This window comes from Lineus longissimus, chromosome 7 (assembly GCF_910592395.1).
Source record: "Lineus longissimus chromosome 7, tnLinLong1.2, whole genome shotgun sequence".
NCBI classification, from domain to species: domain Eukaryota; kingdom Metazoa; phylum Nemertea; class Pilidiophora; order Heteronemertea; family Lineidae; genus Lineus; species Lineus longissimus.
Genome location: NC_088314.1, coordinates 4,229,325 through 4,247,219, shown reverse-complemented (window position 1 = coordinate 4,247,219; position 17,895 = coordinate 4,229,325). Strand labels below are relative to the sequence as shown.

General features: G+C 40.8%; 2 protein-coding genes across 10 annotated transcripts in view; both read right to left on the bottom strand.

Moving 5' to 3' along the window:
* LOC135491727 (protein piccolo-like) overlaps positions 1 to 17,895 on the bottom strand; it is a 95,934-nt gene that overhangs the window by 77,160 nt on the left and 879 nt on the right. For all 9 annotated transcript variants that reach the window (XR_010447873.1, XM_064777789.1, XM_064777791.1 and 6 more), the window contains exon 2: positions 12,649 to 16,493. Coding sequence is in view for 8 of the 9 variants with exons in the window: in XM_064777789.1 (XP_064633859.1) it covers positions 12,649 to 12,899 (251 nt within the window). In the remaining variant the exon portion in view is untranslated. The remainder of the gene's footprint in view (positions 1 to 12,648; positions 16,494 to 17,895) is intronic.
* On the bottom strand, positions 15,302 to 16,423 carry LOC135490913 (uncharacterized). The gene has a single exon (XM_064776493.1). It carries the CDS (start codon positions 16,421 to 16,423, stop codon positions 15,302 to 15,304), a length of 1,122 nt encoding a protein of 373 aa, XP_064632563.1.

Below are 17,895 nucleotides of genomic sequence, written 5' to 3'. Positions count from 1 at the left end.
TGACCTTGTCAGAGGGTGAATGCTGATTGCCCCTGTTACTATGGTATCAACGTAAGCTTATTGATGAAATTCCATTTCGCCTTCCATGGCAGCAATATGATCAAAAAATCGATTCGTTTACTCTGTACACAAAGGTGAGCAATTACAAAAAGCTATGCTCAGCTAATGTTAGGCCATTAAGCCGTTCTGGTAATACGAATTTCTCCTGGAGGGGGATATCATTTCTTTAACGCTGCATAAAGGTAGCTGCCGAGGAGAAATCGATCAAAACGAGGCCTTCACCTATTTCTAATATAAACAATGAAATCTTGTGAACAAGGGCTTGAAGAATGTGATACCCTTCACGTTTCTCTCCATCGTGCATGACTAACACAGGTTGACATTTCACCATCCTTTCTTAGCATGTCAAAGCTGTCGACAGCCCGTGCACATAATGACAACGAAACTCAGGAAGCTAGAGTATGAAAGCTTTGATGTGTGAGGCTTGATACAAGGCCGATGTCAAATTGGTAGGCAAGATCGGGGGAGATGCTAGCACTTAGCTGATCAATACGACGAAGATCATTGAAATTCCACACTAGCCATCGAAATATACATTTTAGTATGCTCTTTTAAAAATGCATTTGATATATCGCTATGCCATTGTTATCAAGTTCAACAGTACACACAGGTTTACAGGAGCATCGAAGTCCTGTTGACCAACGAACCTCGATAATATTTGTTTTCTTCCATGGAGTGCATATTTCAATGCAGTATAGAGAAAAGAGGAAACCGTCATCCAACATTAAATTCTCAAAAACCACTCATTTTGCTGCAAGTAACTTGTATTGCTAAAATGAAAGTTATGGTTTCACAGGAACGCATTATGGGTTTGTAACAAATCCGTCCGTCAAAGCTACTTCAAAAAAAAGCTGAGCAGCCAATCGTGAGTGGGATCGCCCGGTTGGAATATTTATATTGAAAACAAGGATTTGAGTTGTCTGTTTACTTTGCACAAATGCGTGTGCGTCTCCATTTTGTTTTGTTGCAACTGTCAACGGAACAATGAATGGTACCAATTCAATCATTGGTTAAACAAAGGCATGTTCCCTCGAACTGGCTGTTTCACACAGTAGCCACCACTTGACCAGCTTCAAAAACGTATTTGTGGTATTTTTGTTCTTGGAAATGTAAACAAACAAAAAAATACGCTTTTGTCGGTTATGAACATATCACAGCATTGTGTGCGCAATTAGCAAGAACCAGACTTTACTGAAATGATGATCAAAGAAACGACGAAATCAGACACGTTTCATCAACAAGTACTTCATTACTGATGAGACAACGACGACATCACCCAAAACAAAATTAACCTTGACTATATGTTAGTATGCATATGCTCCCTGCATAAAAGTTCTCACATGTTTTGCCAAAGAAGGTATTGTTCACTAACTTGAAGTTGTCTCGACAACAAACAATTTTATTATTTTGTGAAGATGAATTGGTTTGAATAATTATGCTCTATCGGTTTTCATGGGTGTTTATTTGACAACGGCCTATTTTTATGCTAAAAAATTACGGAAGAGTGTGCCCTTTCCTAGATCTTTACTTGTTATTATCTGTGATATGCTGACAAATCTTAGAAATACTGTTTCAATCAAGATGAAAATTTAATTTGGAACACACTAATTTTATTGAATAAAACCGGTGATTTTCTATGCCCCAAAATATCCACAGGCAGATTTGACAAAATTTGGAGTGAATTTCTGATTATGCCCCAAGGCAGTCTCCCACGGCCATGATGTGAAATTATTGAAGTAATCTGAAATTTCAGTCCAACTGATTGCCAGCTTACATCTAATGATGGATGGGCCAAAGAAATGATTTTGCTCTGCTGGCGAAACGTCCTCTTGATATACCCTCCGGATATCGATGAGATATCGTGAAGGATCATTATCGATGGTGCTTGTATTGGAGTTGGGCGATAATGGGAGCATGGGAGCTTAGTTCAATGGGCTTCACTCTCAGTAGAAAGTTTATTTCAAAACGTTTACATAGTGACTTCCATTTTCCAAAATGAATAAAAGCAAAAATTTTGTCATGGAACTTTGAAGTAAGATTCTTTTAGAAATTGACAATTACTGTTCTAGTAATAAGAAATCAACAGAGGCCCTTTTTGAAATGTTTTACATAAGGTGATACAACAGTCATATTGACTGGTCAGAAAGTCAACATGACTGGTGTTTCACCATATGGATGGTTACCTCATCAGATTGTAATGAAGTTGAATACAAACGATCATTTCAATGTAACAGAAAAATGGCTTCATGTTTAACGCTTTAAAAAATGCTCAATGCGGATGGCCTTGACACAATTTTTTTTCCTGAAATCTTTGCTTGCAAGTCGATAAAGTCATTTTGATCAAAACAATATTTTATTTTTTAATAGATGCTTTGAGTACATGTATCATATCAATTGAGATCGAGGTTGAAGCAGAACATTCCTAAAAACAATATTATTGATCAGAAATATGAACAAATCTATAAAAGGCAGAATACAAGATTATTTAAACCTGTGTTTAGATGATGGCAATGTAATATTCAGGAGTATAGATTTTGGCCTATGTTACAGAGAGATGAAACATTTTGGAGACATGACTCATAAATGTTTCAAATGAAACTGTATTGCGTGCTGAAACAGGAACTGGTGTGGGCGGATAGCCTTAAGAGTAAAAGTTTTAAAGCTTATTTTTAACATACATTAGGTTTTGTTTCTAAAAAGGATTTTTCTGAAAATGTTCTCCGACGCTTACAACTCGTTGTACATCTTAGCTAGAGTTACATGACGACACAGTGCGGCATGCTGTATAATCTAACTAGAATCACGTTTTGTACATCTCAGCTTTGGTTCCATAGTGACGCACCCAATCTGTTTGATATCCCAGCTAGCATTCTCGCCACGGTAAGCTCCTGGATAACGGACAAATTGCAACAAGAGGAAGGAGACAACATGATAGACTATCATGCCGTATGGAGAAGAAGTGGTCTCCTGCAATGATGTCTGCTCAAGTTTGCAGTTGCAAAGTTTGCACTTGATATCGGAGACAACGAGACTAAATCACTATCCACCCACACTCGTTCTGATCAATTTTCCCAACATAACAACAAATTTAGTCTTAAATATTCATTAGTCGTGTCTTCTGTTTATTCTTAAGCGTCATATCCCTTAAAGACTGATACTTAATTGTTCATAGGAAGTGCTGTCGCCGCCCCCCCCCCCCCCCCCCTGTCCCGCCGCCCCCTCTCCCACGACTGAAGTATTCTCCATCAAATCGCGGTAAAAATTTAATCCCCATCATGGAGTGAAACCACATCCAATAAGAAAATTATATTGCCCTTTTCTGCATCCCCGGTATTACATGTTACGAAGAATGCTGATATTGTGTTATCAGATAGCCGTGGGTGCAGTTTGCATTCAAAGGTTTAGGCAGAATGGCAAGGAGAAGTAACATTTTTAGTATAAGACATCGAAAAGGTAATGTACGCGGTTAAGATCTGATGCTCGTCTTCATTTCTGGGCAGAAAAAGAAAACATATGGCCTTAAAAGTGTGCGTGGGATGCCATGTGCATAGGAGATTTAACCTCAAAATGATTGCAAATGCACAGGCCAGGCACCAATACAGGATGAATGATGAAAAGGTCCTTAATGTCAGCCACAGTGACCTTTACTAAGAATTTCAATCGCTGGCTCACGGGAGATGAGCTTTGTGCGCACTTTGATGCTGATGTTCCGTCAGTTTTTAAGAAGTTTGTCTAGGGGCTTTCTTACCGCATCATGGGAACGGCTTTTAATGATGGACCGCATGAAAAATACGTAAAAGAAGGTTTTTTTCATCTACGAGGGTCATATTGAAGCTATCACATTTTGTGCACAGTTACGTAATACCGTACACTGCATTGAAATTCTGCATAGAATAATGTTCGAGGATAGATTTGAGATTTCTGCTTGAGGTTGCTCACACTGAATAGACGTAACCACGATCTTTGACACGAAGAACAACGGCCCATATTCGTTAGATACCTGTAGTATCACATAGTTTGCTAAGGTGTGTCATTTCGCAGTTCGCCTACGCTCCTTCTAGACAAATGTCACATTGGCTTTGAACAACACATCACAAGTTAGAACATATTATGCTGATCAATGATATGGACCGTGACGTATCAAAATCTGCGACCAATATAATCTGTTTTGGTCTGTGATATCTTTATAAAATTATATTATATGATTTCAGAATTGATTCGGTGCCCTGGGAGATTCTTTAAAAATGCGCAAAAATGCGCATTTCTTTTAAGATAACAATCAATAAAAATGCACGGAACAAGGTAAGAGTAAACTGTATAGAATTTCTAAAGAAGAGTGATTTATCTGATCTCCAATATCGGACGAACGGTTGATTTATTTTTCAGATGAAGATCAGGAAAATGTTTCATTTTAGGTAACATGGTATCAAAGAGTATTTTTTAGTTTTTTACATAATCATAGCCCCATGTTGTATCTAGACAAGGCTTACTCTATAATGACCAAATTTCAATGAAACTTTGAAGAAGCTAGATAAAACGTCTTTTTGCACTTAATGGCGGGCGGCCATTGCCATGCGAGTACAACATTCGCCACTTGTCTCATCCACAAAGCAGGCAGGAAATATCAAATGGCGGCTCTGAAGCCAGTGAAGTGACTCAAGCCGCATGTCAGATGAGAAACTAGATGGCCGGGAGCCAGCCTTTGATCGGGATGACCGATATGTGAATGATCTTTCGAGACCAGCCGCGATTACCAACATTTATCCGAAACTATGGACTGACATGAGAAGGAGAGTCCCAGCGAAGATATTGAATGCTTGGATAGCTTAGCATTCAATGTGAGGAAATATATAGCTGAGAAAAGTACCTCAGGTTGTCATCGCGTCATGAATATTCTATAAGATGACAAGAGACGACGAAGCATGAAAAAGTCCCGAAGCTTGGCCAACAGTAGCCACACTACCACCACCAGATCACAGTACGGTGATGTAAATGAACATACCGGTTATGGACCACCGAAAACTGGCAATAGGCTTGCCGGAATCCTGTATGGGCTGGTAAAATTAAGCGGGTTGAAAGGTACTCCTGGTCAGTTCCTTTCACCCCTCAATTACAGCAAACCACAAAGGATTCCGGCGGCCCGTACCTGGTATATTAATTTGACACGCCACACCCAAGGCATTGCGTGCTGGCACGTCATCTTCAACTGTACGAACCCATGCATCCCGTGTGCAGCAGAATTAGCAAGCCACTCTTGGGATTATTAAGTTATCCCTTTAGGAGCCTGGATCGCAGTCTAATTTAATTAGCTTTCCCAGCGGCCATGAGGTTAAGTGCCAACATGATTTGCTGGGCACCGATCTTGCGGGCGGCTATGGTTGTTAATCTTGCCGGACATGGGATGAATACAGAATCATTTCATGGACAGAATATCAAGACAATACCAATGAGAAGATTTGAGCTGATATGATTTCACCAATTTCAAATTCATAAGCGATCTTTAAAGCATCATGATTATTGGTCTATGGTGATCAACGTCCTTTTATTTTAGTTGCACTCAACTAATTGTCTAAAACGAGTTTAGGTGCTGTGCAAATAGGTATTTCATACCGCAATTCTCGCGGCATCATCTGCACAAAACTAATTACTTTTTTCACCAATTTCAATTTATGACGCACTTTAATGCACGATGATGATGGGTCGTTGATGCCAAACGTCCTTTTATTCCACTGATAAATAGCCTAAACGAGTTTAAGTGCTGTGCAAATAGACATTCCATTGCGCAAGTTGATTGGCAAATGATGGAAAATGTACAGCGCTCTGCTGAGTACAAAGAAAATCACTTAAGTGACGGTTAATTAATTTCCCCATGAAATCAAATAAGCTGATACCACTTCATCTACATTAGGTTCAGCCATTTTGTAAAAAAAGTGCAGGCGCACGTAAGAAAATGACGCTATGGATGAAAATCTGCTGGGAAGTGATGAATTAATCCCGATTTCAATAAATCCAATATCATCCTATATAACCCGTGACTTGTCTTTAAAGTGATTAACGTTCCAAATCATGAAAAGCATTTTAAAAATACTGAAATCCGCATACAGAAATCTAATGGGAACCGCCTTCAGCCACCCCGAAGCCAACGAAAGTGACAAAAGCGTCGGAAAAATCACATACTATATTTGCCAAATGACATAAAGAGATAAGACAGAACTATTGGTAATCCATCAGCCTATGGCAAATCCATCGATTCTACCTTGTAACCAGGTGATCTACAATGAAACTTCTGCTTTTATGGACGTGTTTGTAGAGAGCCTCCTGTGGCGAGGTTTGAGATGATATTTGAAAAGTGTTGTTTGAGGCCGCCGAGATGGAGAAACGATTCATTAGCGCCGGGCATGTTGTATTGCGCTTCAATCGATAAGATCACACCTATTGAAATCGAAACAGCAGATACGGACGGAATTGTCACCAGGGCACACACCAGTAAGAAAATGCATTAACCAATTAACTTTGCGCATCTAGCGGCTTATAACTTTGCAAGACGCTACGAGGATAGTTATCCCGGTGGTCCGATAGATCTAATGGTATATAGTTATCTAAACCATAACATCTTGTTGTGGGTTGACCGTGATAACATCGGAGTCTAGGGATCATCTGGAACCATATTTGACCCGTGAGACTGATTAAAAAAAGACAATGACAAGAAGACCAGAAGGCAAATTTATTTCATGCCAGCATCCTGACTATGTAGTTTTTGCTTGAATTCACCGTCACTGAGTTCGATTTTATCGATTTCAAACTAAGTCTAATGTATAGGTCTTCCGGATGATGTTTTCTATACAACAAAAAACCGAATCTGCTGAGAACCTGACATGATATAAATAGCAAATAATATAAAAATAATAATCTGCTCAAAGCATTGCATTTATTCATACTCCAACGCTGGGTCTATCTATCAAACGTATGCGCACTTTCACTCGTCACAAAGGAGCAACTGCCGCGCGGAAATGTCAAATATATTATCAGGAAGATAAGAAGTAAGGACCAGTATACATGACGGATGAAATCGACTAGTTTTGACAGCCAGTCTGTAGCTAAGCCTGAGAGAACATTGTATATATGACATTTGACATATTAGGAACTAGGGTTAAGAGATATTGTATTGATAAATGAATCTGCAATGTCAATTTCAATTTCTGGCTTTGCCCGGCTTTATTGTGAAAGAGCCCATAGTTAGCACTCATTCGTTGATCGGCATTGCGGAGTGAGCAATACCTCTATTTGCCCATGCCGGTAATTAAGGCCTAAAGACCCCCATCAGAGATGTTACGTCGGGTCAATAGTTGCCCCGAGAACCCTTCGACAAGACAGCAGAACAATAGGAATTTAGGCCGAAGTGCAAGCTGGCTTTGTTTAAGGACAATGGGCTGTGTGCTGGGCATGACCTGAATTATTTGATCGCGGGGTAAGGGGCAAAATAACGTAGTACGTTTCTGATGATTGGAGTGCACCGATTTGAGACTGTATCAGCGGACACTTAAACAACTAACCAAAAGCCAACGTGAATGTGGGCAGTTTCACGCATAAATCAAACTGTTGCAGAAGACAGCGTCGTTTAGTTTGCAATAAACCCAGCATCGAATTGGCCGTTTATGAAGAGTAATGCCTTGGTAATGGACAAAATGTCCAGATATCGCTCTTGAAGAACAAATTATTATGGCAAAGACATGGCACCTATTTTTAGTAGGAATTATTCTTGGTGAAGTGGCTGCCATTCGACCCGGGGGCAGGCCTTGCAGAGGTGATGGCGTTCAAGGGGACAGCTCACCCAATCGGAACCAACACCAAGGGCCATATTCTGGCGGAAAACAAATGTGTTGGTAATTGTAATTCCGTTGCTATGGTTATATCTGTCATCTGCTTTATATGTCTGTGAGCTAGCATTCTGATGTACGCCAATAAACAGAATTCGGCGGGTTGCGGAGACGAGAATTCTAGTAGATAAATATTTACATTTGTTAACACGACAACGCTATTGTAATGAAATTTGACAAACTGTTATCAGCTGTCATACGCTGCATTATGTGTCCTAACATAGTGCTTTATAGATATTTCACTGCCTTATTTGTGCTGGTGTTTTGTTCCAGCGATTTCACAAAGGATATATGCTTGCAAAGTATATGGAAATATTCCTGCCGTTTATCCAAAGTATGCATTATTCAACATGAAGAAGTTAACTTAAAGCATAAAGCCCTTGCAGACACAAGTAGCTTCAAAAAACTCATCAGTTTGGTTCCATTGTCCTCTTGACCGAGTCTCTCCGACGTACAAAATTGTCTCCCCCCTCTCCCAGGGACCGCGCCCCAAGCCCAAATCCTGCCACCAATCCAACAAAGCGATGCCCAAACTGCCAATAACGTCACGTCTGAACTAGATTTGAACCAGGCGTATTCCGTGACAGGCATTCATCCCTTTTATCATGTCAGTTTAATCCCTGAGGTTGCCAGACCAGATCAGATGCGGAGATTCTTATATATAGGATTTATATCAATATCATGTTACGAATAGCTAACGACAAAGGATAGAATATCTTTCAGAAGCTGCTTTGATATTGTAGGTGCACTCCCAATATTTTCCGTTTTTGTGGTTCCTCGCTATTTCTCAGAAGCATCCTCCATCTCCAGGGACTACTCCATTCATTGATGACTTTTTGTAATATCTATAATTTTTTGTATACCTCTGTAATTTATTTTTTATGAATTGCCAATGGTGGTCTGGAAAGCTACTGCATTATGAAAAATCGTACGAGATATGTCTCCCCTCAGCGGAATTATGAACGAAGCTACTTTCTCCGAGATCTATATCTGGTATCGACCGCATTCTGTGCTCCTTGTCCCAGTACACCGAATCAGAACCATACTCGACATGTTGTGTGTAGCTTCAAGGCAAGCACTGCACAGTATTGCGGCCGTGTACAAGCAATCCGGTCCTTCCACGATAGTAGCATGTGGTACAAGCCATCTTGTCTTAGCTACCATGATGGCAGTTGTAAGGCACAATCTGCATTCTGGCTTTTATTGGAGACCTATTAATTCAGTGTACAAGCAATTCGGTCCTTCCATGATGGTAGTATGTGGTTCAAGTCTTAGCCTCCATGATGGCAGTAGTATCCACCCATGGCACAATTTACATTCTGTCACTTGGAGACCTATCGTTGATACTGTAAGCACTCCTTGCAATGCACTGACCACTACTCCTCCAATTCTAGTCATACCACATCTGAACTATGAAGACCTATTATTAGTATCATCGGTAGTTCTTGCAATATATTCACCACTCTTCCATTTCTAGTCGTACTACATCTGTCCTCAGAGACCTCCTATTATAGAACTGTCAGTAGTTCTTGCAATGCAGTGATCGACCACATCTCTATTTCTGGTCATACTACACATTACATGTACCATGGAGACATTCTGTCAGCAGTTCTTGCAATGCATTGACAACTTCTCCATTTCTAGTCATTCTACAACTATGGTGGAGACCCATTAGTAACTGTCAGCCCGCATACATTTAGCACCTTTGGTTGACATGACAACTTTGCAGATAATAATCAGAGGACTCGAGGTAATGGAAGTCAAACAAGATCCAACACTAAGAGACGTACGGAGAAACGTATTCTCCCTGTGGTCGTTGGCTATAAGAAAGTGTAATGTTCTGGATGTATTGTTGTATGCGAAGAATGATGCTGCCCATGGATGAGCAGGCTGTAAAAAAGGACAAGATAGTATTAATATCACAATGCGAATCTCTCATAATGCGGATATGGGGTCTTGTGACATGTCGCCATGGTAACTGGAAGAGGAAATTGTTTGTTTGCTGTTTTTCTTTCTCTGGAACACGAGAACAGAACCATTCACTGGCACAGTTGCTTAAACAGTAACCACGTCAAATAAACCGCGTTTCCATCAATACAGCAGCTTAATGCTTTGGCCGACCTGCAGTGTGACTATTTCGAACTCCACAATTTGCTGGAAAAACAATCTATAATTATCCAATATTTATAATATGTTTTATTTACTGGTGATATGCACAAGGGTTCCAAGTAAGGTTGTTCCTTGCCTTGCCTTGCCGTGCCTTGTCTTTAACACCAGGAGAGTAACGACTCTGGCAAATGCCTTGCTCCTCTCCCCTCTAGCATCTCAACTAGATCTTTGATTGTACTCTGAGGAGTGTGTCTTCGTCTTCTTTTGATGGCCCCAAGTTGATTTCTGCCATCTTCACCCCACACAATGTCTCATAATAGGTATAATAGATTTTCCTAATAAGATGTAATTCATATTGCAGTCCTCGTCATTTCGACAAGCCTCGGCCTTCGAATTATAGGATAGGTTGCACTGCGATCTCTGCCTGTAATGTTGACAGGAAAGAAATGGCCAATGTATGGCGTCACGTCCAAAGCATCAGTGCAAGGTCAACATAAGAGCACACAATGTATATCGACTCACTCGACATTACCTGTATGGGGTCACTTAGCCACACAGATACCATTATCATGTCATCACAGTAAATTGTGATTGCATCTAATGCGAAATTGCTCCCTTGGGTCGTTCGTAATAATCATGTTTGCATGCTGTCTATCGTCTATGTGTCTGTTCCCTACTAACAATGAGGTTGGTTCAATGCCAGGCATCTAACTATACCGTTAGTTCCTTTGTTTTGATTTCATTGATAATGTGGTTGCTCTTGTTGGAAGACCATTCAAAGCACATATACGGGGACTGTCGCCAACCAGTTCCATTTACGTTAAAAAGGCATAGCCAAATTCAACGTGTTTTCCTTACCATGAAATTCTTGTTTGTGCCAAGTCATGACTCTTGCCATACAGGGAGATATGCAATTCAATTGGTCAATGGGATCATCATTTTCAATATACACAGAAGTACCGATCCCGTCCTTGGTGGTGGAGTAACATCATCGCTGGTGATGACCATCATCATCATTATCATTAATTGCATATTTGCCCTTTATACACGGCATTTGCTTATGTCAAACGACCATTGGAAATTACTGCGACAAGTAACATCAGTGACCTTGCCACGAGATTTATGCAAGCATTGATTGCTGGGATGCATCCACTAACGGCCTTTCTGTCATCATTTCATGGTCTTCCTCGGAAAATATAGAGCCAATTCTGAGATACCGTGACTAAATGATTATATCAATAATGAATGATACCTTATGTTGTCAAGGGAACACAATTATACAATTACTCTGCCTCGAGAATCCCAATGGGAACTCGAGACTGCAATAATTTTCAAAGAGTTTTGTGAGGGAGGAAGCCATGCTTCGCTGTGTTGCAAAGGATGAGGCCATGCGTTCATGACTTTACTTATACAGATGTTCGTGTTGTACATGTGAGTGATGAGGCCATGCGTTCATGACTTCACCTATACAGATGTTCGTGTTGCACATGCTCGTATCCCCGAACTCTAATGAGCTGCCCATGTGAGGAAGACCACGCTCCACCTGTCATTCGAGAGGACTTCCCGTCAGTACTGCAAATAAATGCATGACATAGCCTATACATCCTATACAGGTCTCCAGTCGCTCAAGGCACTTTTGAGTCGGGCCGCCAATGAGCTCGTTTTTGGAATGTCCTGCACCAAAAGAAAGGTATTTTCTGTAAACGGCGCCATTGGCTATACCATGCCCAAACGTTTTCTCAGTTTAGCCTCTTGTTGTTCTGTACCATCGAACCTAGAAATAACACTACGTGTAATCTCCATGTAATATACATATATGCACATGGTTTATGTAATTGATTTACGTCCAAATGTCTTAGCAAGACGCGAAAATAGTTATATTTCACGGTAGCCCTGGGTCGAAGGGGAAATCGATACATAATTAACTGGGCATCAGTGAGATGTGGCTGGGATACCATGTTTAGCTAATATCATAGCTTTGCCCCAAGACATATCACAAGGCTAGTCGCATATGCGCTAAAGTTTGTATTCGGATGACGTACCGTAGCTATAACATGCATAGCGGTGATAGGTTATCATAAAGATTTAAAATGATATATATATATATACATATATGATTTGTACCTTAGAAGCAAGCGGACTCAGGGTGTTCCTTCCCGAGAAGTTTCAATATTTTGATATCGTCACGCCCTTAAACACATTGCCTATCTCATTTTTCCATGTTCTTAGAAAGCGAAAAAAACAATCCCATATACTAATAAATCGATATTAATTCATGAATATATTTGGAAAAATAGTTTATATGAATACAATGAAAATACAAATATAATGAACATGAATTTTTATTGCATAACAGCCCCTAGTGACTTTAAGGCATGACGTAGGCAATATTACAGCCTGTGATAGGCAAAATGATTGTCAGAATCAGTGACTTAGGAATTTTTCTCCTCTTTGACAAAGTAACTCTATTCCTTTGTGAAACAGTGAATAAACTGCAAAAGTGCTAAATTTGCTGTTGATAAAGGGTATCTCATTGCTAGTAACCATGGTAGCGGGAGCCTGATGCATGTGCAGTCATGTCAGAGCAAAAGCATTTTCTTACCTGATCCGTTCATCCTCCTCTCTTTCTAGAGCCTTGGCCCTTGCTATGACAGCAGCTATTTGGGCCCTTTCCTCCTGGCTCAGGTGACTGAGATCAGGTTCGGGAGGGGTAACCGGCGAATTCTGCATACTTGACGCAGAAGCCGAAGACCACCTACGGGAACCCATCGAGTAGTTCGATAAGTAATCCACAAAGTCAGAATTCGGCGTAACATCCGCTGAGTTTTGCGCTGACGATGTCTCATTTCCCATGTCTGCGCAAGAAAGGCCTCAATATGTATCACAATTGGGAATATTCCAACATAAAAACGGCAATATCAGGTTGAACGACCATGAAAGGCCCACAGAGCACTTCTCGAATGTACATGAAATAGATATCAGCCATGATATAACTCCGAGGAGAATGGGATCACAGCTTCAAAAAATTAATCCTCTCTCCGTATATAAGCCTAGGCCCTATCAGGGAGACACTGCACTGTCAAAACGGTGGGTTGTGGCTTTTCGCAACGGGCAGTACCGAATAGGTACACCTTCATCGGAGCCAATGACCCCTTACGCTGCTCTCTCCCGCGCCCCCATCATTGACGAATGTTTCTATACATAACACTCTGTTATTACACTCTACACTGACATTATGATAATAAATGTCAAATGAGGTAATGCCTCGCTCTCGGTTTCTACTCTCACCTTATATTATCAGATAACTATTAATTGCAAGTTGACTCAGTTTTTATTAATTATGAACCAGCTACATCCATTGATCCATTTTGTTCATAAAAGCACAACAGTCAAACCCTGCAATGCACACCTTCTCAAATCATGAAATCGATTCGAAATGTATAAAATAAATGTGGCCAATGAATGTAGCCAAGTGCTGCGACGAATTCATTCCACGCTAGCTGTATCATAGCATCCATAGCATCGCTAAATCAATATTTCTCTGTTCGTCGCAACACTGCTAATGGGCGTGACACATTTCTGTGCTATCTGCATGCTCGCCGATAATTAAGCGTAATTGTTCGGCGCGGTTGCTACGGCAACCGCCTGGATCGGAAAACCCCGATATAAAATGACTGCATATTCGTGTTAGCTTGTATTCCCTTTCGGAATATAAAAGGTGGGCACTTAGCCATATCCAGTCAGCTAATTATAAGTTGAAACGGTCATCCTCCGAGTCGTTCGCTTCCATCGACGGTGTCCATTTTCCGCAACCAGGCCTAACGCCCTGCGTCTGTAGATCTTCCGGTTGAGTTTCTAAATTCGAACACATATTTGTCTTGAATCAAACCAAAAATACATACATTTTTTAATGGCGAGCGACTTATATATTTTGATCAAACTCAAGGCGAATGTTGAACGATAGATGGACAGGCTTTTCCGTGTTTTCCCCTATTGAAAAGTCATCGTCTCTGTATGGAATCACTGAAACCACAGACGATAAAACGGGTTGTTCAAATGAAATTAGCCACTAACAGCTAAGTTGGCGTTAATTAAAGGCCAAGCTAGAAATAAATTGAAATTAAATGTAACTTGATTTGAACAACATGAGCCTGGGTTATGAATCAGGGCCTTTATCAAAATATACCCAGAATATTACGACGTAACATAAATGTACTACTGTAATCGTTTAAATGATGATCTGGTGAATACAATGAAATTGGGTTGGACTCCGGCCGCTGATAAATGGATAATTTCTACGATGGGCCACCATTGTTATGTACAATCAAAGGGTATTTCCAAGAAATAAATTCTTTACCCAGAATATTACGACGTAACATAAATGTACTACTGTAGTCATTTAAATGAGGGTCTGGTGAATACAATGAAATTGGGTTGGACTCCGGCCGCTGATGAATGGATAATTACTACAATTGGCCACCATTGTTATGTACAATCAAAGGGTATTTCCAAGAAATGAATTCTTTACCCAGAATATTACGACGTAACATAAATGTACTACTGTAATCATTTGAATAGAGGTCTGGTGAATACAATGAATTGGGTTGGACTCCAATTTCTACAATGGGCCACCATTGTTATGAACAATCGAAGGGTATCTTCGAGAAATAAAATCTTTATCCGGATCACGACGTAACATACTGAAGTAATCATTTAAATGAGGCTTAGCTGAATATAATGAAATGGATTAGACTCCAGCCGGCAGCTCATGAAAGGATAACTTCTACAATGGGCCACCATTGTTATGAACAATCGAAGGGTATTTTCGAGAAATAAAACCTTTATCCAGATCACGACGTAACATACTGAAGTAATCATTTAAATGAGGCTTAGCTGAATATAATGGACTCCGGCCGGCAGCTTATGAAAGGATAATTTCCACAATGGGTTCTGTCTGTCGAATGATGACGGAGTCAAACCCATTTCATTGCGTTCACAACAACCTAATTCCTATTGACACTATGTTACGTATAATCTTGGTAAAGCTAGTTTTATTTCGTTGAAATACCCTCTGATTCATGGTGGGCTGCAAACAGTATTGTGTTTTATGATCACCAAGTCAGCAGTATATCAGTAACCTTCCCTGTTAATACCACTGACTGTACCACAGGCTTTTTTGAGGTACCGACGTACAGGCCATCGTCCAGCTTCATTATAAGTACATTCATTTCAAGTTACGTAACTTTTCTGTTACCTCAACTACGTTTCTTATCCGCTAACATAAGATGCGCATTAACTATATTGTCAATGATGTCATAAACGTGTTTGGCTTTTTTAGGGTTTCCGCCATTGCCGTGCATCCAGTGATGATCCGTGTAAGAAATGGTCAATGGTTTATTCCGATATCGATCACCCGCGTCCATAAATGCACATAACTCTTTCAGGATGTTCTCCCTCATTTTAAACTTATTTTCCCACTGTTTGACTTTATTATCATTGCTGCATATCGTTCTGATGGATTTGACTTGGATGGGGTCCATAGTTGGAAGGAAGATGTCAGGGGGAGCTAAATATACGGTGTCCGCATTCGTGTAATTTTTAACCGTCGTGCGATATTCTGTTAGAATGTTATCCAGCATGACGGGGCCAGTTTTCCCAATGACAGGGTCTTTTACTTTATCACTTATGAAATATTCCGGGAGTTTGTCTATGACGCGCTTCATGAAGGGGTGGTGGGGCCTGCACGCCATGAGCGCATTGCAAGCAAGCCTCTCTCGCCTCCAGACGAATATCGTATGCAGCATAGGCTCATGGCTTAGAATGCAATTATGAGCAAAGGTGAAATTTGTTAAAGGTTTCAAAGCCTCAACGTCAAGGTCGGCATACCATCCGCCATATTCGTACAGGATGAAATATCTGATGACGTCAGCACGGTGGATATTTCGTGAGTATCCGTCAAAGATCGGCAAGAATCGTGGATACTTTTGTTTGAGAAATTCCCGGGCAGCGGAGTCCGTCCAGTACCAATACTGCCAATCAGGATGTGTCTTACGCCAGCTTTTCACCATTTCGACATAAGACGCAGGGATGACGGAGTCTTTCCATGTCTGGTGAATAATCCAAGGAATTCGAGGAGACTTCAAGGGCGTTATTGTCACATTTTCAAGGTCATACTGCGTGTACACTATGGGCATGCGCACTTCGTAATTGTTTATATCGTTTGTGATTGGACCGTTGCCATCTGAAGTAATCCCCATGGCCTGACGAAGTTTATCGATGCCAACTTTTGAGAGTCTTGTTCGGATATGCGAGCCCTTGGTGTACATCAAGGCCAAGAGGTTGACTGTCATGACCAGTCCGACCAGCAAAAACAGCATAGTGCAGGTTGCTCGATTCATGATAAGTCTGTAGAGGGAACTACGCCGAAGTCTTAGATATCGTGTGTACCTAAAAAAAGTAAGGAAATTAAAAAGCTGAGGTTTGTGACGGATAAACCTATTGGTTTTTGATGAATATATATTGTAGCATACCGAACTTAACAGAGTGATATCTGTAATTCAAATCCAGATAGTGCCCAAGTTGAACAAAGTACGATTTACATAGGATAAATGGCAGATTCCCGCGGCAATGATATACTATAATAAGACAAACAAAGAACAATTTCTTTTGGATCGCTACCTTCACTGTTTTTAAGTAAAGTACAGATCCACGAATACATAAGAGGAATGCCGCACTAAGGACCTGAGATTTAGCAGATTCACACCTTGTCTCTGTTTATGGTTTTCGACCGCAAACTTCTGAAAGCATTTCTAGTTTTCAGCTGAATGTATACAAGTATCTCTGAAAAACGCAAATTACATCACGGGGAAAGGATAGGGAGTTTCCAAATATCCCCCGAAATGCCAACGCCAATGCCTATACCTCATTGTGCGACACCAGGATCTGGATGTCGAAACATTTGATAGGCGTTCATGTTGGCGTTATTACGGGAACTTCGCTAAATCTCCCTAAATCCTGAGAGACGCCTCTTCCAAGCATGTTGTTTGAGCAGTGTAATCCATCGCCATCGCCATCGGCGTTTGTTTGTTCAGTGGCCATTGTGTTTCGGCGTTGTGAATATCAGAAATACGACATCTCTTCATGTGTACTGGTATGGAGAAAAAGGACATTCCATCATACTCAGACCTTTGACAAGTGGAGAATGAGTCACTCCGCCGGAGCTGGACCATCATCAGAAACAGCAGTTAAGTCATGTGTCGTGTAATATTTACGACAGCTCCTAACCTAATAATGGCCGGAAATGGCATATAATGCACGTTATAAAAATGTCAAGACCCCAAACCCCGAAACGGAAGTCCGCAGACCAACCGCAACGGCGTGTCTATGCGGCTACAACAAGAATGTCGTTCCAGAGGAGTAACAGGCGGGGGACTTGTATGGAGAAGGAGTAGCGTATGTCCATCCAAGCTCTCGCACATCCGACAAACCCACTGCCGCCGCCGCCCGCCGCCGCGGAAATTCCTGGATCCGCCCCTAGGAAAGTACATACATGTAGCCGCGAGTTACTGCATCAACCAACAACGCCGTGTCTCATGTCACTTCACCTTTTTGTGTCCCGAATGAGTTCAAGTTCGCCACTCAACAGTCATACGGAAAATTGGAGCAGTTTCAAAACACGAAAAAGAAACTTCATCGAAGACGGTCACTTGCTGTAAAGAAGTACTTACAAAATCGTTTGGTGTGTCATAACATAGATCCAACTCAGCAACAACCTTTCACTGATTCGACGTTTGGGTCAGTGCATAATGATATGCATCGAGTGAATGGTAATATGCATATTGTTTGTGTT